The sequence below is a fragment of the Ptychodera flava genome, chromosome 6, assembly GCF_041260155.1.
Source record: "Ptychodera flava strain L36383 chromosome 6, AS_Pfla_20210202, whole genome shotgun sequence".
NCBI lineage: Eukaryota > Metazoa > Hemichordata > Enteropneusta > Ptychoderidae > Ptychodera > Ptychodera flava.
The window spans coordinates 27,397,433-27,424,126 of record NC_091933.1 but is presented as its reverse complement, the minus strand read 5'-3'; the positions used below and the strand labels follow the sequence as shown (position 1 = coordinate 27,424,126).

General features: G+C 37.5%; 2 protein-coding genes across 12 annotated transcripts in view; both read right to left on the bottom strand.

Moving 5' to 3' along the window:
- The window catches only part of LOC139135365 (serine/threonine-protein kinase B-raf-like), a 68,689-nt gene extending 45,480 nt beyond the window's left edge, over positions 1-23,209 (bottom strand). For 10 of the 11 annotated variants that reach the window (XM_070702725.1, XM_070702715.1, XM_070702717.1 and 7 more), the window contains exon 1: positions 23,078-23,209. In XM_070702725.1, coding sequence (XP_070558826.1) covers positions 23,078-23,185 — 108 coding nt within the window. In that variant the 5' untranslated portion in view covers positions 23,186-23,209. Of the gene's footprint in view, positions 1-4,698; positions 4,827-23,077 lie in introns of those variants that run through there. The other variant, XM_070702721.1, reaches the window with a different exon arrangement.
- Positions 23,210-25,736: 2,527 nt separating this feature from the next.
- LOC139135363 (EF-hand calcium-binding domain-containing protein 10-like) overlaps positions 25,737-26,694 on the bottom strand; it is a 2,856-nt gene continuing 1,898 nt past the window's right edge. Inside the window, exon 4 of the mRNA XM_070702714.1 lies at positions 25,737-26,694. This exon is cut by the window's right edge and continues 114 nt beyond it. The gene's annotated coding sequence lies outside the window, so the exon portion shown is untranslated.

Here is a 26,694-nt window from a genome sequence, read left to right as displayed (position 1 = left end):
GTGAAACATTTTCATGCAATTTTGAACACTCACTGTAAAGTACCTCTGCCTCAGACACAAACTGTGCATGCATTCATCTGTGCAGCAAACCTGGCTAACATTGAAACAGCTGCATTAATTATGAAGCACAAAAAAGACACACCTGTGCATGCAAAGTAAAATCTCAGCTTGACTGAGGAAGTTTACGTGACACCCCCACCTACCAACCTTTTGACACGACCTCAGCATAAGGACACCTCGCAGAATCTGTCTATATTGACAAGACCTATGAAATGGTTACGACTGACGCGACACAATGAGCCGACTGAACAGACAGTAGACCTGATTAACACTCTGATAATACAGGCCTCAGACTGGACGCCTATAAAATGTTATATGCTGTCTCTGTGACATTGCCTTTTGTCTTGCTCAGTGTTATATGTCATTGAGAAAGCACGTACAAGATCTACTTCACATTTGCAAGTACATTGACCTGACGTTTTTGATTCATATTCTGTATGTGGATATGAGTGATTAATTTAATCCCAACAGAACAAGGACAGGGATGAATGATCTTCATCATCATCTAAGATGACTGGGGATACAGCGTAGTTATACCAGGTGCATGAGAAACAAAACTCAAAGCGTGACTGTAGCACACGGTTATTGCTTATTAGCACATGAAAATCAAAATACCGGTAGTGTTACACCCCTTTCACTTATCACACGTGTTCTAATTAACCACAGCCCTGTTAACACTCATTGTAAATTATTGTACGTTCCAGCATTATAGAGATTTGACAGGAAGCTTCATCATGTTGACCAGTCTATAATTTTTAGTCTTTGCATAATACAGCTGGAGGTTTAGTAAATTTACATGTAAAATCATCTGGAAGGAAGGAAAACAGAGTGTTTGTACTCAACAATGATTAGCTACGGCAACATGTAGGATGAAACAACGGTCTGATGTCAATAAACAATGCCTCCTGCATGTACATGTGGCATGGAATTAAAACCGTTGCCTCTGTGATTTTTTTTATTTGTAGGTGAGAAAGAGAACCATGTTGTGATAGTACACATACATTCACGTGCAGCAGAACACATACTGTACGGTATATCACAAATGTTATTTTTATATCACTGCACAGAAATCCCAGTATGTATTGTTACAAAGTATATTGAGACATGCTTTTTGAACTTTCAGATTTCCCAAAATGCAACAGCTATTGTTCCAACAAGGGGCAGGTTCCAGAGGTACTGCTATTATCATGTCTTGCAAGTATGACAATGACGTTTGGAGACTTCAGAATAACATGACCTTTCCAGGAATGTCAACACTTGCAGGGGAATACTTGGAAGCAATCGACGACAAATAGATGCTTTTGAAATGTTCGTACCCTTGTTTTCACCACCAGTGGCACTTGGAACAACTGTACGTGAAGAAATGACAATTTTCCCGACGCATAAAAACACATACATGTGCGGGTCCCTTTACCAAAGATTCATAGTATGCGTAGATTTAGTTCAAGTCTGCAACGGTGTAGAACAAAGTCATTTCAGAGAATTTGGATGGATAAATGCTACTTTTCATTTCAAACCGTTTGACTTAGATTCAGCAATATGATCCTGTGCTGTCGTCTCGCTTTTGTGAGGTGAATACTCTCAGTAGTGGATACACGCACGCTCAGAATGAATGCAATCGGCAGTACGTTTCTTCTGAAATCTCGTGATAACTTGACTATACTGCAGTCAGAAAAACACAGTTGCAATGACTATACAGCACTGCATTCACTAAACTTGTATGTCGAAAATCTTGCACACAAGTAAAAATGAAACCAGGATGCTGCTTTAAAATATTAATCATTATGATCCTCTTCTTTGGATAATAATCCAAATGGGAAGACAAACATTAGATCAAAGATTATTCATAACCCACTCTTGTTGCAAGGCTTTGAAGAATCAGCAATTTTTCATGATCCAATTCCAGAATGTACGTGTGCGCTACTATAAATAATTTTAGCAAATTCACAAGACAACATCTGTCCCCTAGATAACTTACGTCATCTGCTTTTTAAGTATTTGTCTCATTTCCTACAGAAGTGAGTATTTAATCCTAAAGATGTATTTTTATTGTATAATTTTGACAAAAACATACCCTTTATTTTTCAGTGAAGTATAGTGAAGAGAAATGCTCATTTCAACCACACTGTTTGGTAAAGATATGGACTGTCCATTATCCAATCAGAAAAGGGCCTGGCCACCTATGAATAACATCCTATAAGCTCACGCAGCTATGTAGTTTCAATAAAGTGACAGTTGAAGATGGGTTTTGGATGAAGATATTTTTAGGATACTTCTCTTTTTTGTCACTGGTGCTGACAGCCTAGCTTGCTACGCATTCGTTAGCTCGCTGAGACCGACTACTCGGTGCGCTGCAGCATACTTTTTGCCACAGCGATGACCCTTGACATAAGACGGCCGCCAGTGTGCAGCACGCACATGGCTAGATGTTATCGAACGGTGTGATATGCTTTATCCCAAACGAAAATATATCGATACTCTATATTTTCAATTTTATTTTCATTTAATTTGGTAGTTTTATAACTTTAATTCCTTGCAAATCTTCCTCAAAGGAAAACTATTGAAGCTATGCCATGACATACCATGATGCAATCAAAAGAATCGTGGTAGCGACCATGCTGTCAAGAATTTTTATTATCATACTGCACTGACGCATGCGTATCAGTGAGCCACTTGCAGCCACATTTGATGGACCGCTGCATGAGATATTAATTAATTAATTAATGAAACCACATAAAAGGGAAAACTTTTAACTTGTTTTTTTTTAGTGGCTTACTCAGCGTAGAAAGACTTCTTTTTATTCGTTTTCTGATTTTGACACCTTCAGAAGATCGGTGACACAGTGGATAGCTGCCCAGAAGAGGGACAATTTTCATCACTGCATGGTTCACATAAAAGATTTTAGGGTTTTATTCCTATGTACTGAGCAAAAGCTAATGCAGCATTTTCATATTTTGCACAACAGTGACTTCCAACATTAATGTGAATTTTGAGTACTATCGACTCCTCTGTTCCAAAATTTTGATTACAAAGATTGTGTAATTTGGTGTTTTGGAAACTCATAAAGATCAGTTTTGAAAGGTGGCCAGTCTTTCATGGCCTTATTTCTTTCAAAATAACCCTGTATGTATTTCAGGATTGTTTTAAATTTCTGTCTTTTATTTAAATACTTACACTATCATAGAATAGAAATACAAAATTTAGCCATATCAGGCATGAAGTAAGTTGATATAAATGCAGTTAGCAACTTCAAAATGTGTGTATGAAGATTTAATCACACAATAACCATCACATCATCTTCCTACAGTAATACCTTGAAGCAGCAGTGTCTCCATATGTCATGCATGTCTTACTACACCCTCTGAGCAACTGTGACTTCATACCAATTGTGTTGTACAGACCACCACTGTACTATTTGTGACACGATATCATGACTCTCTCCCTTCTGCACTGGGCACATGCCAGGTATTGTTATAGCAATAAATCACAGTGAGCAAACCAAGTACAGTGAGACTCACGACATCTTCCGTGCAGTCAAAGGCAAATGCCATTTACTGCCCTCTATGAAATCTGAGAGGCAGAGGTCTTGACTATGGATTTGTGCACTTGAGCAAAAAACGTGACATCGTACATCGTGTATATTATATACCACAGCACTGAACTTGAACCATGTTGTCATGGCAACTGATATCAAATTTCACCGATGAAAAATTTAATATCATGACATTGGCGTGATGTGGTTAGTCAGCAAACACACACCGGGTTTAACGCGATCTCCCGACAATGCCTCGTTAAAGCCAGCCCTCGATGGCGAGAATGATAATGGCACCTTGGAAGCAATGAACTGTAAATCACAAACACACCGAGGACAGTGTTGATGCTGTATGATTCTGCCCTTGTTCAGGCTGCTTTATCAGGCACCTGGATATCGATACTGGTTCACTAAAAAGGGGAACCTTGACACTGTTGCCATGGCAACCGCCAGGTACCCCGAAAAAGGTTTGGGAACTAAAGTTAACTAAGTGGATATGGATATATATGCATGTTGTCTAATTTGCATATGACTTGAAGCTCTTACTGGGCAGGTCTAAAAAACCTTGCATCTGTCCTCTGTGAATTTTATTGCAAACTACAAAAAAAAAATATTGAGAAATATTTCTCGATTCTTTGCAATGATTCCACCATGATTGAATTGACAAAAATACCATATCCTTTGATTTGTTATTGTTTTGCAATGTGATAATGGCATGAGTGACCTCATGAAATGAATACATTTCGACTTTGAGCCAGCCTTTTGTTCTGTGTTAATAGGTACAATGCTGAAAATTCAAAATCAACTGAAAAAATATCACACTGTTTGCAATGCAATCAACGCAGTTTACCTGCCTACAGTTTTCACTTGCATATTGAAGTTAAAAATTATGTAATCTGTCGGGAAGTTTTGCAAAAAACAAGGAAAAATACTTTTAAGTCGACCAATAATGCATTTATGCAGATGTGCAGTTAAAGGGTTATTTCTCACACGTTTTACATTGAAGTCAAGGACTACACGTACATCGTTAGGATTTCATGGTTAAAGCCACATTTTACCGCTACGGGCAACTTCCCTAAGAAATCTCATTTAACAGCAGCACTTACCTCGTCGTGTTTGCTCATTGTGTTACAAATATAATTTCAAACAATGGGAGAGAGAGGCCTGTTCTCTCTTTCAAAATGCAGGATTCTAACGACGACAGCGCCTTTGTCTGCAGCAAACAATGCAGAGTCAACTCGTACTGTACTTCCACACACTGGAACACATTTGCACACACAAGGGCCAGTATGATGCAGTGCATGCAGGGCTGTCCTCCAGGCCTCATCAACTATGCAGACAATATACTTTGTGCCTTCCTCTGATTGCTATGCCGACCGCTATGCAAACAAAAAATGTGTTTCGACACACTTCTGCCTTGGCTGAGACTGGGTAGCCCAACGCAGTTAACCGCACGTCTGAATTGAGCTAGCAGTACTTTGAACTGTGTGTCGTCGGCTCTCTGTATTGGTTGGGGGGTTTTCTGTATGTGTTGGATATGACAAGGCTGCACAGTGTCACGCTATTCCCCAAACAATATGAATATACAGTATTGTTCACATGACGACAAGGATAATGCATGCATATTTCTGTATAGTGTGTGCACGTACGTATGCGTATGTGTGTGTGTGTGTGAGTGTGCGTGTGTGTGTATGTGTGCGCGCAAGCAATGTGCATATGCATGTTTAACATTTGTATATGCTCGCTTTGGGTTTTAGTATCACGTTAACAATAATTATAATTATCAGTCTACTGACTGAAAATTGCAAATATATTTATACCAAAGACCTTCTATTATGCTTGAGGCTGGGCATAATATTGAACAATTTTGATGGCGAAACATTCTTTTGGTATAATTGAGAGATACATGTGATTACAGTAGTATGTTATACAAGTATGCATCCATGCCAGAATAAAAGAGCAGAGAGCACATATCCAGTCAACAAGTCATGAGCAAGTTTCAGAAAAAATAATTTCAGCATAAACTGACATTTTATTGCTGTATATATGTATAGTTCCCATAAGGTATCAACCATTGAGCACATACCTTTGATCATCAAAACAATAGAAGTACAGTCCATGTGTTACTGAAATACATATTCCACATAAATCTTACTTGCTGCATGATGAAAATTTACTATTTCAACACGCAAAGTATTTTCATAGGCTCATAAAATGCACCTGTTTCACACCTGTTCAAACAAGTTTTGAGCAAATAAAATAAGATACATCAAAATGCCATTGAAAGAAGTCATTGCAGAACAATTAGCAGCAATTTCTTGAAAAAGGTCAACTGTCTGATAGGATATTCACTGTGCAAACATAAACTGTCTTGCACAACAATCTTTTACATTGTTGGCGGTTGACCATTGTTGTGCTGGGTGCTGGAATTTGAAGAATGTTGTAAGACCCTGTCATAAAACTGTACACGATGAAACAATCGTAACGAAATCTGAAATTGCTATTCTGTGGGGACTACAATTAATGCCAGCAAAGCGCACCTGGGACTGGTTTTCAGGCTCTCAAAATCTTTCACAATTCACCATCGATCTTCACAACAGCATGCACATGTGAACAGTTTTTGAAATTTATTTTGAATTTGGAGCACCGGTAAACTTGTTGTAAGGTGCTTCTCCAACAGAAAAATGACTTGAAATCCTTGATTTTTATTCTTGATATATGAAAAGACGGTCTTTACGTGGTAAAGAATGAGGAAAAGTTTAAAACATCATATTAGAGCCTAGAGGTGTATCAAAGAAACATTATTCTATCATAATTTACTAATTATCGATTGCTCTACTTGCACTCACTTTTCCTATGTAAGCAATTCTTATTTTGTTCATGGCTAAAAAAGCATGGCTTTTATTGTTTCTTTCTTTTAGTTTACTGTTAATACCTCAAAAAAGGATGACTGAGAGAATTTCGATATTTTCATTTTATCCATGATATATTACACTGAATCGTGTGTATGCAGTACATGTATTTTAGCATTTTACAGGTAGCTAGGGGGTCCAGATTGAAGGCCACCTGTTTGGATTATGGTTCAGAAGTCAACAAAACTCTACCTACAATTATCAGATATTCCTTGCAGTAATTTTTTTTTAATTTGACAATGTCAGTTCACCTCATTAGCCTATAAAATTGATACCATGCAACACTTAACATGCTATGTTTAAATTCTGCTAAATAAAAATAATTTTAGTTTCCTTCGCATGAGGTCAGAAACTATCACCACGATTTTACAGGTTACAGGCAGGTTCATATCATGGTACATATTACCAATGTAAGATGAAAAGTTCAAGAATATTTACATACCGGTATATTATGGTAACGAACCAGGGAAGTATAGCATTTTAAGGACAGCTACTGAAAACAAACAATAGACTAGTTCTGATGGTGCAGTGGTAACCTTGTTATTTGTTTTGACGAGAGAATAAGCTCTTCTCAAAAAATTAACATCGCAAATTCCACAAACAGATATATTGGAAAGTATCAATTACGCGTATGTAAAACTGTGCAACGCCTTGATGAGTATGTATCTCACAAATAGAAATAAGAATTCACCCACGATACATCAAATTTGGTCAACTTTCTCTTCTGAATTACACTACCATGTTTTGCTTGCAAGCCTACTGCACAATAAACAAACAAAACTTGTATTTGTGTACTGTACTTTCAATTTGTTTTTTTCCAAAATTTTAGAAAGACAACATATACACACAGAGTACCACGTCTTCAAAAGATTTTACACAAATATTTTTTGTGTCTATGAAATTTCAGAACGTCAGAGACATTACCAAGGTATTGGGATCATCAGACTTACAATAACTAGCTCACATCACCACCTTAATCAGTAGGCTAGGATTCAGCAGACAGTTGACCAATGGAGATTATTTCATCATTGCACAAAAAATATCACTACCAGTCCGCAGTAGGTAACGTGTGTAGATTTGGTCTGTAGAATTTTAAGGAGCATTATTATGTGCTACGACACTTTGCAGTATGTTTTCTTATGTTTATTTTGCTTGAAAGAGGAAGACAGTTTGCATACCTCTGACAATTGCATATCATTATAAAACATCAAGGGTAATTTTTTTTCTCTTGGTCTAGGCCCTGCTGCACCAGTTGAGGTAGAATTCTTCACTGTCGAAACTAATTACAACTTGACATGAAAAATGGCAGGTGGTTGGCATGGTGCCAATGGATACAAGGTACACACACTGACTCCATCTGATCTGAGTCAGTCTCTGTGCCAGTTGCATTATTACCTAATTTTCAAAATGTTATAAAGATTTTCCCTACTGCATTTGGCTTAAGCAAGTCGAAGTCTCTGGTAAACACACTTTGTCATTAGCAATGTGAAACATGAATATGACAGATTAATTTTGTCAGGGATTGAAAAGAACGAGGAGTACATGTACAAGACCATGTTGATGACGACTGAGGTTATTTGCATACCATGACCTTTAACTTTAAGTGATATTCTCCACCGAGACACAACCTTCCTTTCTTCAAATGTACTGTACTTGATCTAGTATATTCCTGGTTTGTAGGATACATTGCATCAGTTGGTAATCTTCCATATCAGGGTTTTTATAGTGCAGTGTTATATTGATTAATTAGAAAAAGCTTATGTAAAGTCTGATCACATCAAATTGTTTCGGGGTGTATCTGAACATTAAAGGGCTTGAGAGGACAGTCACTACGTTGACCTAGTTCTAAAATGTAACGCCTCTCTCATTTTTTATTATTTCAATTTTCACTGCACAGTGTAACTAAATACTGGCCCCCGTCACATGACACCGGACCGCTGTCACATGACACCAGACTTCAAACGCAAATTTTTAGGTCACCGTTGTTGCTTGCGTCTATTTGATAGTGTTGTCAACACACAAATCAATATATCCCACCCTCTCATTCTGGACGCTGAACAATCTGGTGTCAAAAAAATCCCAGAAAATTAGGATGTGTAATGAATATCTCAGGACTCTTTTCAAAACAAAGAAAAAAGTCAACAATGTGGGAAAAAATCCTTCCCTCTAACCATGAATACAAATGAATACAAAACTTTTTATTGAAAATCAGAGTGAGAGAAAGCAAAGGTTGGACTCGAGTTAAAATGGTGTAAAACTTCTTGCATGTACTTTCAACCTGTTTCCTGTTTTTTGTTCACAAATATGCCACAATTATCTGTTGGTACAGGTAGCTCTGAGCACAGTGCCCCATCACTGTGCAGTGAGTGTGAAGAGTTTTTAGTAAAATAAGGAAGATATACATTTTGAGATTTTGGTAAAACTGAAATCATTTATTTGATTTCTGATATATTCTGGTGAAGATCTCTTACACTGCATCAACTACGACTGCTGGACACATATAGTTTGATTACAACTGCTATATGATTTCAGAGGCACCTAATAGTAGTAATTTTCTATTTGTGTAACACTCAATTGTGCTCCTCAGCAAAAAATACTGCAAACGTCAATTCAGTTTGTTATAGCTACTGATTCACGGTGTACCATTGGAAATACATTCACAAATGTATTTTTTATAATGGCTTATACATTCAATTCTGGCTTGCTACATCTTCATTTGTCAGACAATCTATACAAGACAGTGCATATGTATGATTTGAAGTTGTGGTTGAAAATAATCATCACTTTTTCCCTCTAGTTATTAGATAACATGCACAAAAAAAATTCCCTGCAAACAGCTGGTCTCACTTCCCTCGTTGGAATTCCAAATTACAAAACCATATGCATATTGAATAAAATTGAGCAAAACCATAAAATTTTTTGCAAAGAAGCAAAAAAATTGGGTTTTATTTTCATTCAAAACTTCATAGTGCACATCTCTGAAAGAAATATTTCCCACGGAGATAAGAATGAATGTGAATATTAACTGAAAATCGTGAGCTGCCAAGTTTTACAAGTGTTGCAACAGTCTTATGATGGTATGTACATCAGCTGTCATCGTCCTTTTGATCATCAGTGTTTCGTTCTGTGTCAAAAATGTCACACGCAATAGTACCAGTACTTCATATATGTATGAATACACATATTCATAGACGTGCACATACATGTTCATAGTTCAAGTTGAAAGTGTTACTCCGATCACTGCTACAGCACATGCTCAAAATCCAACTCTGACACAACATAAACTTAAGTCATACTTACTATCGGCTTTTTCACAATTGAGTGTACCAACTTTTGTTCTTGAGTGTTACGGAAAACATTCTAAAAAACTATTTTACAGTATATATTTACTCTTGTGATAGCTTTTTGAGTAAGATTTTCTGAGCAAATCAAAGCAAAAATTACAAAAATCGGACCATGTTTGGCAAAGATATGGCATCTTTTGTGGTGTGAAAATGGTCAAATTTGACTGTTACGAAGGTACACTGCATTTTTCAACTTTAAGAAAATGCTGTTTTCATAATGTAAACTCTAGTAAAGGTACATGTTTTTCTTTCTGTGTGGTCTTAAGGATGTCTAATACAAGTAGTAAGTAACGCCATGGCATGCTATTCACCAGTTGATTAATACCATTAATAAATCCAAAAATAGCCCATCGTTACGGATTTTTGCGTTTTTCATTATGGACAATTAACCCAGTGTATAACTTGGTTCTAATGTATAGTTATTTTGTAAAATGTTGTTAAAATCCATTGCAGGTATCTGTTAAGTACTGTAATAAACTCTACTGTCATAAGCATCCATTCTTTTATTGTCAAGAATTTGCCAAAGACTCAGCCTAAATTTTCCGGAAATTTATGTAGTGTCCGTACCCCACCATTTAATTCCACACCTATATTTGGCTTTCAGCAAACAAAGGTAAAATACATATTGTAGTACTTGGTATAGATGAATGATATATGCATTCATCTTAGACAATCACCATTTAAAAATTTATATATGAATTATAGGCCAAATGTAGTGTCCGTACCCCCCATGTAGTGTCCGTACCCCTTTTCCAGTGGATTACACTGATTTGGATTCGACTGAAGTAAAAGGTTTGATATACCCCTAGTACACTGCTGAGTGGTTTAATTATAATGTAACCATGTATAATCAGTGTGAAGTCAAACATTAAAATGTAATTTCAATTGACAGATGGATTCAATAAGGTAATTTGGGGGGTCAACACAACACACACTACATTTTTGTACAGGAATTTTGCCCTGGATAAAAAATAGTGCCAATGACTTTGTAGCTACAATATACTGGTACATGGATGGTATGGAAGATGTACATAGTATACTACTAGATATAGTGAGTGCACAGGTCCTATTCTAATGGCAGAAGAAATGTTTAATTTCGGCTCACACTAGCAGACACCCCCAACTTACCCCTATATACCGGTACACAGATATTCATCAATAGTCAACATAGAAAACTGCCATCAGGGCCTATACTTTAAATAGTTTCTTTGCTGTCTGTCTCTGACATAAGGTGGACTCTTATACAATCAGGCGATTGGATAAAAAGTCTTGAAACATCAATGTTTATTAGACAAGGGGTTCCTGAGATGATCATTCACTAAATATGCCAATAGCAATAACTTGATGCTGCTCAATGCCTTTCAGGGCAAGTACATCTTATATCAACAATATGTGCCAGTATAGTAAGTGTCATTAAATGTGATGCATTACTTTTTGAGGCTTGAGCTCACATTATCTACAACACTACGGTAATTCACCTAGCATAGCAGTCAGTTAGCTAAAACCCCTCGAAATAGACATTTCAACAACTGGCCTAGCATCTGAAATAACTGTGCTGTGATATTTAAGAGAAATCAAATGATAGGTTTGAATCAGCTGGCAAAACCTCAATTAATATTAATAGCACTAGTGATAATAATGATTCTTGCATAAATATAAAAAATAGCGTTGCTCGCATCTAAAAAAAACGAAAAAACGAAGTACATGTTTCTGTTTCCTGTTTTTCACTTGCAAACAAAAAGTGCTATTTGTATTTGCAAAAGGGTTTAATTTTCAATGTTTAGATAGTAGTCTGTTTTAATGACCAATTTTCAATTTTGAAGATCAACAGTAAAAATTTGGTGGCCCAAACTTGAAATGTTTGGATATCAAATTAAAGGCATTGCTCGCGATCCCTGGGATCGCCTTTGTTCTAGAAGTCTGTAAGAGGATTATGGAGGTGTGATAGCCTTTTGTTTTCCACTGAAATTGTAATCTGGTGGGTAAATTTCTGATGAGACAGTCTGGTGCCAACGCATGCCTTTAAAGTAATACACAGACAAAGTCGGAATATAAGGTGCAATATACACACCAACTAAACTGATAAGAATAAGACTACCAACAGCTTCAATGATATCAAATGTTGGACGTCAGTCAAAAAAAATTTCAATTATTTCCCAGTTGTGTAAGTAGTATGTGTAACACAAAATGTGAATAATTATTGGTTTCAGATAAAATGTATAACTATAATTTGACAATTATTGTACGCAAATATATTGGAAGTCAACATGATTGTCCACAAAAAGCTGAAAGTTGTAATCAAAAGCAGAAAAACACCGGTCATTTGTTCAATGATCTATGATAAATTCACACCTTGGAAGGAACAAATTTATATTGTGTCAGAGAGTTAGGTAGTCAAATTTGTTGTTTACTCTGTTTGTGTGGTGGAGTGACCTGACATCATCCTAAATTGCTCATGTTCTTAATCATGTTTATGAGTTGCACTGCGCTATAGTCTGCTCCATAGTGTGATGATTTACTTAATCAACCAATGGCCTGTCAACTGTCTGTATGTTTATATAAAACACAATGATTGGACTAAGACAGATACTACCGTATGTTCACATTCACAAAATTTAGGTCGGACCTGGGCAAGGTTACAATAATCCTCTGTGGGGAAAAAATTTGGTTCATCTTCACATTTTACAGGACCAGCCTAGTTTTGCCAAAAAAATTAATCTAACTACTAAATGACACTTGAACTACAGAGACATCTCCAGTATTGGTTTCATGAACTTTATGAGACAGAATTGGACTTGCAGATTGTACAGAAATGCATGTAACAAGTGCACAGTGTTTCTGATGTCTTTGTTAACTAATGCCTTTCTTTCAAGTAATGTTTATCAGATGATGTGGTCCCACTTGTGGAGCAAAACCTGGTGGGAAGATATTGTGTTGAGAACATGGAATGATAAAGACTGGAGCGAAAACTTTTAGGTTCAGTTGGGCATCATCTTGGTCCAGACATGACCCAAATTTTGAGGCAGTACTGGATTCCCCTATTGCCCAGCCAAAACTAGACCGATTCTGGCCTGACCTAGAGTGTCCATATCGACAATATTGAGTTGACTCAAAACCTGGGCTGGCCCAGGGCTGACATAAACTACTCAATGTAAAAATGACATGTACTGGAGTCTGTATTCACAGTAGAGTGCATCTTGCCACATGGCATTCTTGTGGATACAAATCTCTTATCAGTGTTTGGGTATCCCTCAACGAAATATTAGCTAGAGTTGATCCACTATATTATACATGTGTCATAAATAACCTCAGATTTGTTTTCTTGGTCAACTTTCACTACAAACTGATACCAAATATGACTACATTGTTTTCACAGTTTACAAAACTGTCTTAAAAGATATCTGGGATTGGTATAGGTTATTTCAGGTCGCAGACTAAAGATTAGCTCCAAAAATACAAAATTACGGCCATGTTCCCCCCCCCCCCTCCCAAGTTTGAAGAAATAAGTTGGCTTAGTTTGTGTCTTTAGATTTTTTAACTAAAATTTGCAAAAATTGCCTCCAAAACACAAATTTATTATTTTTCCTGAAGCTGTATGAAATTATCTAAGTATATCCTAAGTCATCTGTATACCGAATATCAAAGCTTATGCGATAGATGAGAACATATGAATTGATTGTTCAGTGAATCTAGTGAATCAGTTGTGTGTTGGGTTGGTTTCCTTCAGTTGACTAATAAGATAAAACAATTTTGTTTCTCTACACATGGCATTGACAAGAGACACTTCATCTCATGAAGAGTAAATTTCATTATTTCAAGTACTAAAATGACATATTTCTACATCAAGCAGTTTGTTGATAAAATGTTATCTTGACAGGTCCACTGATACAACTGTTATGTTGCAACTTGACCTTTTCAAAATTATTGATCTGTCTTTAAAAACAGTTGTCTTTTCTTCCAGTAGCATAAATATGTCATATTGACCAGTATTTGGCTTGTCAACACACATGTACAAGCATTGCCATTTTTGTTCAATGAATTTTAGTTCAGACTTAACTTTAGTAGAAAACAATTTTAATGCATGTTGTGTAGTGTCCATACCCCACCCCACAAATTAGTTAAATACAACTATTAATCAGTGAGTAGGGTTAATATTAGAAATTTTATAGCTTGATGATTTTACTGTTTTATCAAAAAACTTAAAAGTTTTCAATTTGTTCTTATTGTTGATGCTAAATTTATATTGAGTGTTGTTCTCTGAATAACATTAAACCATGAACCATAAATATAGTTTAATAATATCTTCAATTAATTACACTGTGGTTAAAGTTTACAGGATGAGGCAAAATGGAAAGAAAACCATGTTTCTTCATCAATTAATCAGCTATTATTTCTACACTAAATGTAAATGATCAGCTTCAGTACAGGTTTGCTTTGGGCTGGTGTTGTAGTGTCCGTACCCCTTGTACATACTTTATGAAATATTTTGATGAGTCTTTCCAACATGGACTAACATATGAAAATATGCTATATATCATAGCTATGCATGCTGCCAATTATCATTTTAAGTTTTGGGATTCACTGTGGAAGATTATCAAGCAATAATTGAAATGTGTTCGTTGTTCTTTCAAAAATAAAGTGTTTCCTTTGTTTTGGTATGAAGGACAACATTGTATACACCCGGTGGAATTCAAAGATTCTCTACAAAAGTCATTTTATGATGTAAGGCTAACTGTATTGATTTGCATTTGGTAAAAGTATTGTTTATTCTCCCTAAATTTTGCAATGGTGCAAAATCTTTTCTTAATTTTCTAAATTTTGTAGTGTCCGTACCCCATGTAAGGGTACGATAAAGAAGGCCTGTTTATTATGGAACTAAGACAGTTTGTGCAAAACCATTTCTGCACTATATATGTGGCATATGTACCTAAGTCCTGGTTAAGGTTTTCACAGTAAAACAATGAGGTTGAAATTTGGCCATTTTTGACCCCTACTTTGTACACTCAATTGTGAAAATGCCGTATGTCTTTCTGCCTAGAATCCCAAATTTTATTTAAAAATGCATGTTAATATTTATTCAGAAATAAATTCCCCGAATAGCGCTTGTCCAATGATTGTCATAACTGTACTACGCTGACCCAAGATTTAAAATAAAAGTGTAACAGTGCATGCAAGGTCTTCTTTACTACACACTTCAGGAGGTTTTAACAGACAGACTTCATGACACAGAGTTCCATGGGGACACTGCATCCTGGGGTAAGCATGCACACACTCAGAGAGAGGAAGAGAGACAGTTCCCGCTGATTGAACTGAAGAGAGAGGATCTGATCAAGGGGACTTGCATGTCTTGTAAATTTTACAAGCTCACCTAAACTCCTCAGAGGAGAAAATGCAATGGAGACTTCATGAGATTGTATCAAATCACGCACCAAGCCGAAGATCTGACAGACTGCGGTGATTGCGAGACACACAAAATGCATCAATTGCCACTTCGTACAGTGAGATGAAAGCCTGCGTGTTGACAAGCATGCTGCGGTCGGTGTCAGGAAGAGATAACAAAGGGACGTTGAGCAGACAACAATCCAAAACCATACCCCAACAAATTACCCAAAGTAGCAATCAACATCATTTTCAGGGTTCGAGAGGGTACACTGTGGACAGTATCTGTACATCCACACAAAACATAAAACATACTGAAAATAAAAAATTCTATATCATCTTAATCTTTTTCATTAATTAACACCTTTGACAGGAAACATTTACCCTCCTTGAAATAATTAGAGACTTTTTGAACTCTCCAAACGTCACTCATCAATAAATGAAAATTATGCGAACAAACAATACTATTGTCATGAGACTGTTGGTCCCTGGTGTCACCTGTAAATACTAGTAGTAACATAGCTGATAATATGCAAATTACTTGCCCTGTACATGTTACAAGCATAAATTTATAAAATTAGTGACACAACATTAGAACGCGATCAAACCTACGTAGAACGACGGAATGTTGAGCATTATAAATTTAGTTTACTATCTGATACTGTATCATAACAGTGACAAAGGCCCCCTTCCTTGAACACTCACTTGGTAATTTAATAAATTTTTGTTCGAAAGTGAGAATGTCCACAAATAGGCTGGCGATGCACCCACCAGCGGTAATCGGTACAACTTTCTGGCGGTAAACTTCTGAATGAAAGGTACAGCTGTCAACAGCTGGTGCTATGATGAGCTCTGAACAAAAGGCAATTCAATAATTCTATTTTCACCTTGGGAGTGACAAACAAATCAATACATAGGCAGAGAATCAATGGCTGACACGCATGGAGACGGTAAGAGAATGTACCAAAACAAGATATAATGTACCATGGTATCGCAGTAAACACAGCCACATCGTTGCATGGCTGAAGTCGATAGCCCCCCAAAAAATGGCAATATTCGAGAAGGGATATTGCTGATGATGTCGTACGTGCTATAGTCGAAGTACATGATGGCAGCACTCACTGCAATGTATTGCGAGTACGGTACCACTTCTCACACGCTTCCCCCTAAAAATTGACAGGGCGGAAGAAGGAGAAGATTCTTGAAGCAAATGCATTCGAGTTTTAGAAGACCATGTCACTTGCAAGACCCTGTAATTTCAGCTTTTCCATAAATGCAGACTCCTCTCTGGGCCAGTGTTTTAGGTTGACATACAATTCCATTGTCTCAATTAGTGAACAGTGAAACTTATTGGAACAAATTTTGACAGCCATTCCCTTATCAAATTGCTATATGAAAAAAAAAGTCACATCTGGGGAGCTGAAAGAAATATGCATGTCCTCAATTACTGCCACCTGCTTCCAAAATTTACAGGTGCATCCCTGGTAGCATTGCAGATGCCAATATTTCGCATTACTCTTTCAACCTTCAGTGTAATGGATTCTAACAAAGTAATGTATTGATAAGAAAATCAACAAAAAACATCTGTATGAATATCACGACTGATCATTGACACAACTTACACTTTCCATCATTATTTATTCAATATATTTTTCACTCTCCTCTCTATTATGATAAATTTGAGCAAATACATGATTCATTTACCACTTCAGCGTCCAAAAGCCCACCACTAATTCACCCACCACCTCCTCTATCTGTGACAAACATGTTACAAGGGGAATTTCCTGACCATCTAAGTGGGTAGCAGGATAATACTTCACTGGTCATTTGGGCTTACTGCAAACAAACTGACATTGACTCAATGCTGTTTACGGAGGAGGGAAAAACCTTATAAGCTTTAGAAACAGAGTGGATTCATAAGGTTTGACCCAAAGGTTTAAGGTCACATGGGGTCACAGTGCCCCTCATGCAGTTTTCTATGTACCGGGCTGTACACCTGGAACGCGTTGCTGAAGGCTGTGTTGACAGACAAGATTGCCGAGGTGCCATACCAGCCATACAGTCAAACTACGCATGACAGCTTTGAAAGATTTGAAAGAGCCGACTGACCTTTGTGTGAACGGGTCGATGACTGAAAACTTTCGGACACGTTATCCAGTTTGTACATGTACCTGATTGTTCCGTGTTCAACTCGGAGAATCCCACCCTACAACTTTGATTGGGGCCATCATGCACTGGGAATGAATGGTGAAATATTAGCCAGTCATTTCCTGGGACAAGCTTGTGAAACTGTTACATTGGTCAATTATAGTAAACATTTTGACATTTTTGTAGGACTTTGGTGTCTGCGCCAAGACCTGATTGTTGAGTAAAAAAAATAGAGCCACTGGTAGTGACCTTTGACTTTCAACATTTACACATGTACCATTGTGGATGAAATCGTCCACTGTGAATGGATAGCAAGATCAATCACACTACCAGTACATGGTGTAGCACACATATATATAACACTTGGCTGTACAAAGTGAATGCTGGACGATTTTTTGAAATACTCATATGTATATATTGCTTCGACATTATTTAGATCCAGCTTCCCCAAAGTGACATAGGCCAGACAACTAAACAGCAGAGACCAACTCTTGGCTCACTATTAATCCCAGGACTTGTAAACTTAAACACAAAGAATAAATTGCCGCTACTTTAGGAAAAACCGACCTATCCTTTAAAGTACTTGTTTTCAAGACACATACAAGTTCACCCAGATTTACCAGCAGATACATTCTCAAAAATCCATTCGGTATTTTTATCATACACCAGATAGACCATTGCAGAATTTTTTTAAAACAACAATCAGTCACAAAAGATTCATCAGTTCACATTAGGAAACACGTGGCCAGCGGGCAACATGACATTCTTACTAAAACAAAATGGTCAAACACACATTGATCAAAATCCCTGTTGTTTTTTAGGAACTATCCACACTGTACTACATGAATCTCCATATTGCCTGGTCTACTCACAATGTTATATCACAATGCAGGAACTGGGTACAGCTCTGGACACCGCTGATCAAACAATCAGAAGCTTGTGCACTTGTACCGGTACAGGAAAACTACAGAGACATCAAGAGTCTAAGTACAGGGATTTATTTAGGTCATTGGCAGGGCAGGTCAGAATGAGAATGTGCAAAAGTTGTTTTGCTCTGTACGGTTGTACTTAATCTTTTCTTTGGAGGAGGTAAACAGCATTCATACTTTTTTCCCCAGACTAAGTTGACTGCCCCTCTCCTCTCCCCCCCCCCCCCCCCCCCCCCCCCCCCCCCCAAGAACTAGCCCCCCCCCCCCCAAAGAACTAGCAGTCCATCTCTTACAGACACAGGCCTAATTTCAGTCAACAATCATATCAATGATTCATTCATCTGGACATTTTATGAATTGAAGGTATAGCATGTACTTAGTTTCAACTCATGACCTTTTTGTGGTGTTTTTATTTCAAGCAAAAAAGGTAGGGTTCTTTTTGCACACTTTTTGTCTTCTGAGATAAAAACTTTCTTGATATTTCGGTAGCACGATACATTAATTACTACAATGTCTCTTTTTGAAAGCAAAGCGTGTTATTTGGTTAGTGCTATTTTACCATTCAATGATAGACCACGCTTTGCAGCATGTGCAGCCAGAGATTTTAAAAAGAACACGATACATATACGCGTGGGTGTCTTCAAACACACACCTCTCTCTGTTATTGTGGGCAAATGACGCCCCTTCATTGCTGAATCACAACAGAGAAAAGAATTCTGTGTTTTGAAAAAAATCGCGTGGTATATTTGTAGTGTATGGATGAACGCATGTGGGTCCATTTTTGAGCAATAACAAATACAAGGAGGTTATATCAGCGATCACGACAAGAGAAAGTATTTGTGTATTAGAGAAACTTTATTTCTAACTGAAGGCTTTTGTCAACTTAAATTTGACAAAATACGGCAGACATGACATTCAATGCTTTCACGCTATTCAAATTTGAGCAAGTTATGACACTGTAACATCTGGAAAGTATGTTCAGAGCTATAAAACAACACTCTACTGGAATCATCTATACTGTCATAGTAACAGACCACAATGTTGAAAATATATGTGAGACACTTTGTGTGACAGAGCAATATCAACTGGAAATAACCAGATTTTAGGTGCAATAGTAACATGTTTGAACTTACAAGACAAATGGTACTATCCCTGTGGAATCTACCATATTGACACTTGTGCTGGAAAAGCTCCCCATCAGGAATTCAATGTGACCGTTAAGCAATGTATCTGGGTTGTCTTACGCAATGAAATTACAATCAGGACACTATGTTTGACCAGATATTCCTACCTCCATGTACATGATCTAAAATATGTCACACCACATTAAAACTTGACCACACATGCCAAGCATCGGCAAATAAACAGGAGGCTACATAAAATAGGACAGTTTTCATTGCTGATAACACATTTCATTTCTGATAACACATGCCCTCACAGCATCACCATGTTTTGTGTACACACTGCCATAGTATCTGCCAGTCTGATTCGCAAGAGCTTTTTCTACGTCGATCCTCAGTAAAGGCATACTCACGCAGTCCATAAATTCTAAACAGTAAATCTGATACAGGCATGCCATTGGCAGGCTGCATTCAGCTATAAAATGACAAAATGAAAACTCTGCTCAAACATCGCATAACAGTCTGTAACCTTACGACCTCAATGCCCTTTGAACCTAACCTATCGAAACTTAAAGATTTCCTCTCACAAATTTGACTCGTTATACCACGCACATGTTATACCACACAATAGTAATTACCGTTGGGAAGCGGACTGGTAGTGCAGCTTCCCCTTTGGCATCTATCCTGACCAATAAAAGACAAATGAACAAGACTAAGTCACCATCTTGTATTTGGTTGCCATGGGATTTTGGGCTTTTATCAGATTTGAAATATGATGTGTAGTGGTCACATCACCTAAGCTACGCCGATGTTCTTTCTGTATTACTGGGTAATTCTAAACGATATCATGATGACAATACCTCTGGCTACATGGTTTCAACTGCAAATCGGAGGTATTTAGTCAAAAAACATAAATGCAACATGTACAAGTGGAGATCAGAGTAGAGTTTTCTGATAGCCGAAAAACGGAGGATCTTGCAGAATGTCAATGAAACACCTCGGAAATGAAACGGAGATGGCCCAAATGAAGTTGAAAAATGACCATTAAAATGTCAAAAGATGATGTCAACTTTGTCCCACTGGGGGATGAAGCCAGACGAAAAGTAGGTCAATATGATCATATACAATTACTGTTTTCATGTCGTTTGCAAAGATCATCCCCCAAATATGGAAAATTCTTTATTATACTATTTCATTTATCATCACGACCATTTTGCAAGACTGAGAGACCATGGAGGTAGTCTCTTTCTACCTCCATGGAGAGACTGACCAAGATTCTGGACAGAAAGTAACATCTGCAAATGGTCAAAAGACAACAACACTGAAAGCCTAATACCTTGGTCACACACTACAGCAGCAGAATCTTGTCTAATACAAATTCATCCACTACAATGAAGATGACATACTCCACATGTAATCTTGAGGGGGGTTTTCAAACTAGATCACTTTCTTACTGGAAAGGTCAAATTTTACTAATTGAGGGTCCAGGGATGAAATTTCCTGAAAGGCATGTCATCTGGCAAAACCCACATTATTCCCTTGGTGAATCTACAGGAAAATATAAGGATGTTATACTGAAAAGAACAGATATAATTGTATCCATCCATATCATGATGTCATAAGTTGGCTTTGTAAACGGGGTCATTAGGTGGCTAAAGTGTGTGGGTTACTTCCCTTCATGGGTTTTTTGATTGGAAAGTTACTGAAATGAACAGGCTGACCTAGTGCAAGGGCAATGTCATCAGTTGGCATAGACATGTATGTTGGCTGGGTTTATGATGCTATTGCAAATGTCCATTTTGGCGCCCAACTTTTCATGAAACCTTACTTTTACAGATGACCTTGTGATGACCTCTGCTGTTCAAACCTTCATCAAGCTGGTAAGCTAAGTACAACATGTGAGTAGGCGTATCATTGAATAACCGTCTTTGACATTTGGTGCTCTTCACTTGAACAAAACAAAATAGTCAGCAATTTGTTGCTTTACTGTGTGGCCAGTGTTGTCACTACATTTTCACTTTAAAGTTGAGTACAAAGATTTTTCAAGGAAATAAGACAAAACTTGTGATTCACGCAACGTGGGGCGAAGTAATTCTTCAACATACCCATGATGCAACATCAGAATAAAACTATCTGACAGAATTAGAAGAGGCATGTACACAGAATTCTGTAAAATTTAGGGGATCTCATAAACATCACTGACTGGAAAAATCTTGATTTTTTTTACAGTACTGCTGCCCACAAATTCATAAATCTGGAACTTTGCCAATATTTAGATTACACATTACTCAACACGATGAGTAAGAAATAGAGGTCAGTGCCCCTGATGTCTTGGAGAATGCCAACATCAGAACATTCACAAGTACATGTACACGCAGGCATGAACTGTGGCAGATTAAGCATGCTATCATAAAATACACCTACTATATCCTCAAAAAAGGCCAAGGAGAGAGCTGAGCTAACTAATGGATTCCTTGCAGACATATAGTTGGCATACAAGCAGAGAACAATGGGCTCCTTTTCCTATTGTCTGCTGCCTTGGGTTCAGACAATGAACTCTGGGACACCCAACACGTTTTTGTTTTTTCTTTATTGTAGAAAAGGCTCAATACTTTGAGTCGTTTCAAGACCAGTACAACCTAACTGTGGAGGTAAAATCTTACATCAATACATCTTGTCTATACCATGTACATGTTTCTCAACATGTTGCGGGCTTTCTAGCAGAAGAACAAAAACTTGCTAAGTGTGCACGTGAATGCAACTCCAGGGCATTCCGACACGTTTACATGGGACTGGCTGGTCGTGCGTTCTAAGGACATGAATGCTCCGTGTGGCAGGCCAGTGTCAACAATCGCGTTCACCGTTCACACGAAAACACACACTTTGACACATGTCCACACAAAGCCGGCATCGTTTCGCTCATGCAAATTATGTCGAGGTACACGACATACATGGACGCCCAATATGGGAAGCCCAATACGTCATCCGTCCGTTATGATATTCCTCACCCCATCTGAAAATGTCGCCACGGCAAAAAAAAAGTAAACCTAGAAAAAAATGCACAGGTTACCCAACGTGAAGCCATTGTACTGGCAACAGATAAACATTACGCAATGCCACGATACATAATTTCAAAATTCAAATGACTACACAGGCGATGAAAATCCAGAGCTCGAACAAAGGGCACACACGTTTGAACAGTTTCTCGATAATCGACATTTTTTCTGAGATCTGGGCTTTTTATGGAACCCGGAAGAATAAATTTCATTACATGCGCATGCGATGCGGTATAAATAGCCGGTGTACATGACACTGAACATTGTTTGTCCAAAATTGTCAAAATAATGATGCAGCGAAAAGCTGAAACACTGCTCTGCAGATTAAATACGGCGGCCACCGACTCTTACTTACGCTAACCAAAGTGCACGATTTCGTGTGTACGTCCAGGCGCAAAAAATAAGAATTGTTCCGGTGTCCCGTCGAGTTGTCTCGTAGGCTAATGCACTACGTGTAGACTACGATACGCTGCTTGCTACATATGATGAGAGCTCGAGGACGGACGGCTTTGTGGATGCACAACGGATGGCTTGAGAAAACATCAAAAGCAACGTTACAAATCGCAATTCTGTGTATTAAAAAGAACAACTATTACCTCATCTTCGATCATCCCTTGTGGATAGAACACCAAACCAGGAGGATCGCTGTTGACAGTCAAGTGATTAGACATTGCAATTGAGTTCGTGTGGTTTGTCAGCGCCATATTTACTTCTGGTGTAGATCTGGTCACGTGACATATCTAATAAAATAAAATTGGGTGCAGCCTCCTACGCAGTCGCAGAAAAACCGAATAACAACAGAACTGAACATGTGTAGGATGCGGAACTATGCCACTGAAGCATACACAAATGTCACAAGTAGGGTTTTCGCTATACTATGAGGTGATACAAGTTTCAGGGACGACTCATGTTTCATACTTAGACTGCATCACCAAACAGGATTAAATTGTCGGGGCAAAATATTGATTAGGACCCGGGCTTTTGAAGAGAGAGAACGAGAGTATGTGTGTGTGTGTGTGTGTGTGTGTGTGTGTGTGTGTGTGTGTGTGTGTGTGCATGTATATATATATATATATATATATATATATATATATATATATATATATATATATATATATATATATATATATATATATATATATATATATATATATATGGCTCCATGGCTGAAGTATATGAAGTTGAAGAATATGCCTACAATCGATATTTTACCTCAGGCCCCGAGATAAGTTGTAACATATTCATTTAATATCACTGGACACAGTGGGTACTGTAAGATTATAATGATGAAATTGTCATAAATGACAACAACGGTCACAAATGCAAGTGAGATGAAAATCATAATTGGTTTCGGATCGGCCTGTGAGTTCACTCCCAAGCAATATCATGATTATCAGATGGATCATGGAATGTTACTGAAAAAAACAAAAGAAACCTGGTATCAGCCGAAGGTGGCGCTTTTTACGCCAAAAGTGAAGACTCTTTTCACTTGTGATGAAAGTGGCCAAAGAGATTGAGATATATCACAGTATGGCAATTTGTTTAAATTTTTTTTTAAATAAGAGGGTGTTCTATCAAATTCTGCGATATTCCACGTTATATATGATTGGTAACATTTTATGTTGATAATTTCCATTTACACACTTTGAGACAAACGTTTAATAATCAGTAAAACGTAGTGAGCAACCTTCTTTTCAAGTGGAAAATGTTTAACTTAACCAGCATCACATATCAGTCTTTTCCACTATTTTCTGTTTCCTTGTATTCCTCACAATGGCACTTGATCTCTACCCTGGCACAGTGGTTAATCATACTTGATCTCTACCCTGGCACAGTGGTTAATCATCATTGATGTCATCACTTTCATTCATTTCAGTCTCAATGTATTCCCATTGAATTTTTGCTCTGTCAGCGAGTAGATGTTCGGCCTCAAACAAGTCTCAATACAGTACACAGTTTATTTGTTGACCTTAGAATGAAATGAATAAATCCACTCAGTGCTACAGCTGGGCAACAGTTGCTAAGCCATCAGCAAGATGAAGGAGGTATTCCACACAAAAAAATGCACATACCAGTTTTTTACACACCCAAATTGCACTAGTCTTTTTATTCAAAAGGCGACAGACAAATTGCCGGAGACTTGTTATCTTATCTTGATAAGGTCCATTTCAATAATAATCAACAGAACACAGGAAATGGCTCTTAATTCATAAGTGCAGGTGAGGCATATGTGAAGTGAATATTTTTTTGTAAAAACCCCACACCCCTATATTCCAATACGTAGAACAGGTGTGGTTAAGAAGAATTATAAAGTTACCACACATAGCACAACATCAAAAGGTATACTATTTCGGAATACAAACACACCTACGTAAACCTACACTGACCGGGTCATCTAAGGTCACATGCACTATGCATCAGTCACTGTGCCTGCAGAAATATGCTGTAATCAATTCACTGGTATACCGACATGGGTTTTTTTATTTTTTTGAACAGTGTACGCTTGACGTTTGATTTGCCATGAACAGGCATTCCGCAAAAAAATCATTATACTGGAGAATTCAACACGCAACATTCAACCTCTCCAAGTTCAGATCTTCAGCTATTCAGTTTTTCCGAAAGTGATAGTTAAAAGAACACCTTGTAAGCAACATACTCCCATTCTCCTGCAATGGATTTTAGTTTTGTTCAGAACTATGACATATTTGCTTTAGGGCAGATTTTTCAAATTCACTCAAACACACACGCAATCCGAGTTTGTTTTCCCTCTTCGTCTCATATATCACCCCTACATTTATTTGCATGGGTGGGGAAGGGGTGGGGTGAAGATGGTATCTTCATTTTAGAACAATTACTCCCACCTAAGACTGTTTATCTGGTTCAGCAGAGGATAAAATCGAGTGGGAAACAACAATAACATCAGTAAACTGCAGTGTTGTATTCAGCAATGTACATACGAGTTCTATCATGAGTCATTCAGTCAAATGTGTGTCTGTAAGACTTCCTAAGTGATAGGTAAATAGTACTCCTCCTCATATTATCAGGCTGATACAGATCACCAATGTAACATGGAGGCTTGGGGGGAAGGGTTGGTATATACTAATACATTCAAAGGCTAAAATTCTCACAAACAACCAAAGGGAGGCTTAGTCCAATTTTTATAAAATATTATTTTACAAAGAGCTCTGAGGATTTAAATCACACAGGTCTCACTAACAAAAGTGAACATGAACTTTACACATTACGCATGGAAAGTAAAGTTGAAAAAAAGAAATATTTATTGACAAAACTGAATTCATAAAATGAAACATCAAATTTGTATATACAGTGAACAATTTTATCATCATGTTTACAAGTTCCATTTCCATCCATATGAACAGTTACAAAAATTCATGTTTATTCTATAATGATATGAAGTCTTCTAGAAAAAACTGAGAGGAAATTTTGTCTGGCGTTTCCCATTACATTAAATAAATACAAAACAGACAGTCGTGAAGTTAGGCTAAAGGATAATTCATCATTTCTTGATCAGGGATACTAACATACTGACAGGTAATCTGAAGGATGCAAATTATTTCCTGTTGTGGTGGTTTTGGTCTTGTTTGTGTGGACTTTTGGCATACCAGGATGATACATTGTCATATTGACAAAGAAGAGAAATGTTAGGATGTAAGGCAGGTAAATTAATCAGACTTTGTAATGTGGTGATAAACAGGATAAAAATAAACAGAAACCAGGGTGGGGGATTTCCCTTGATTCTTTTTATCGGGAAAACAGCTTCAGCCACTGATGAGGATCGTTTGGAGAATACTTGAACCATTGCCATCACCATTTATATGTACACAGGACCAAGTGGCAACATGAAAACCATTTTGTGTTTAGGACAAGAGTACAAGCAAACTAACAGAAAACAGCATGCCAGCACTGATTTTTTTGACACTCTCAAATTCTCCACCGTGGAGTTACGTCAGTAGGTGAAACGCATACGAGCGAGGTGAATGAGAGATCAGGCGATACAGAAGAGCGAATGATACAAAAATTTTGTGGAAAAAAGCAGAACTAAACGTTATGTCATTTACATATATTGAAACTTTGAATATTGTTTTGGTGGTTGAAAAATCCGAACCCCTTCACGGCGCTGTGACGCAAAAATGACGTAAAGAACCGCAAGTATGCGGATGACCCGCAGTCGAAAATAAATAAGATGTTGGCT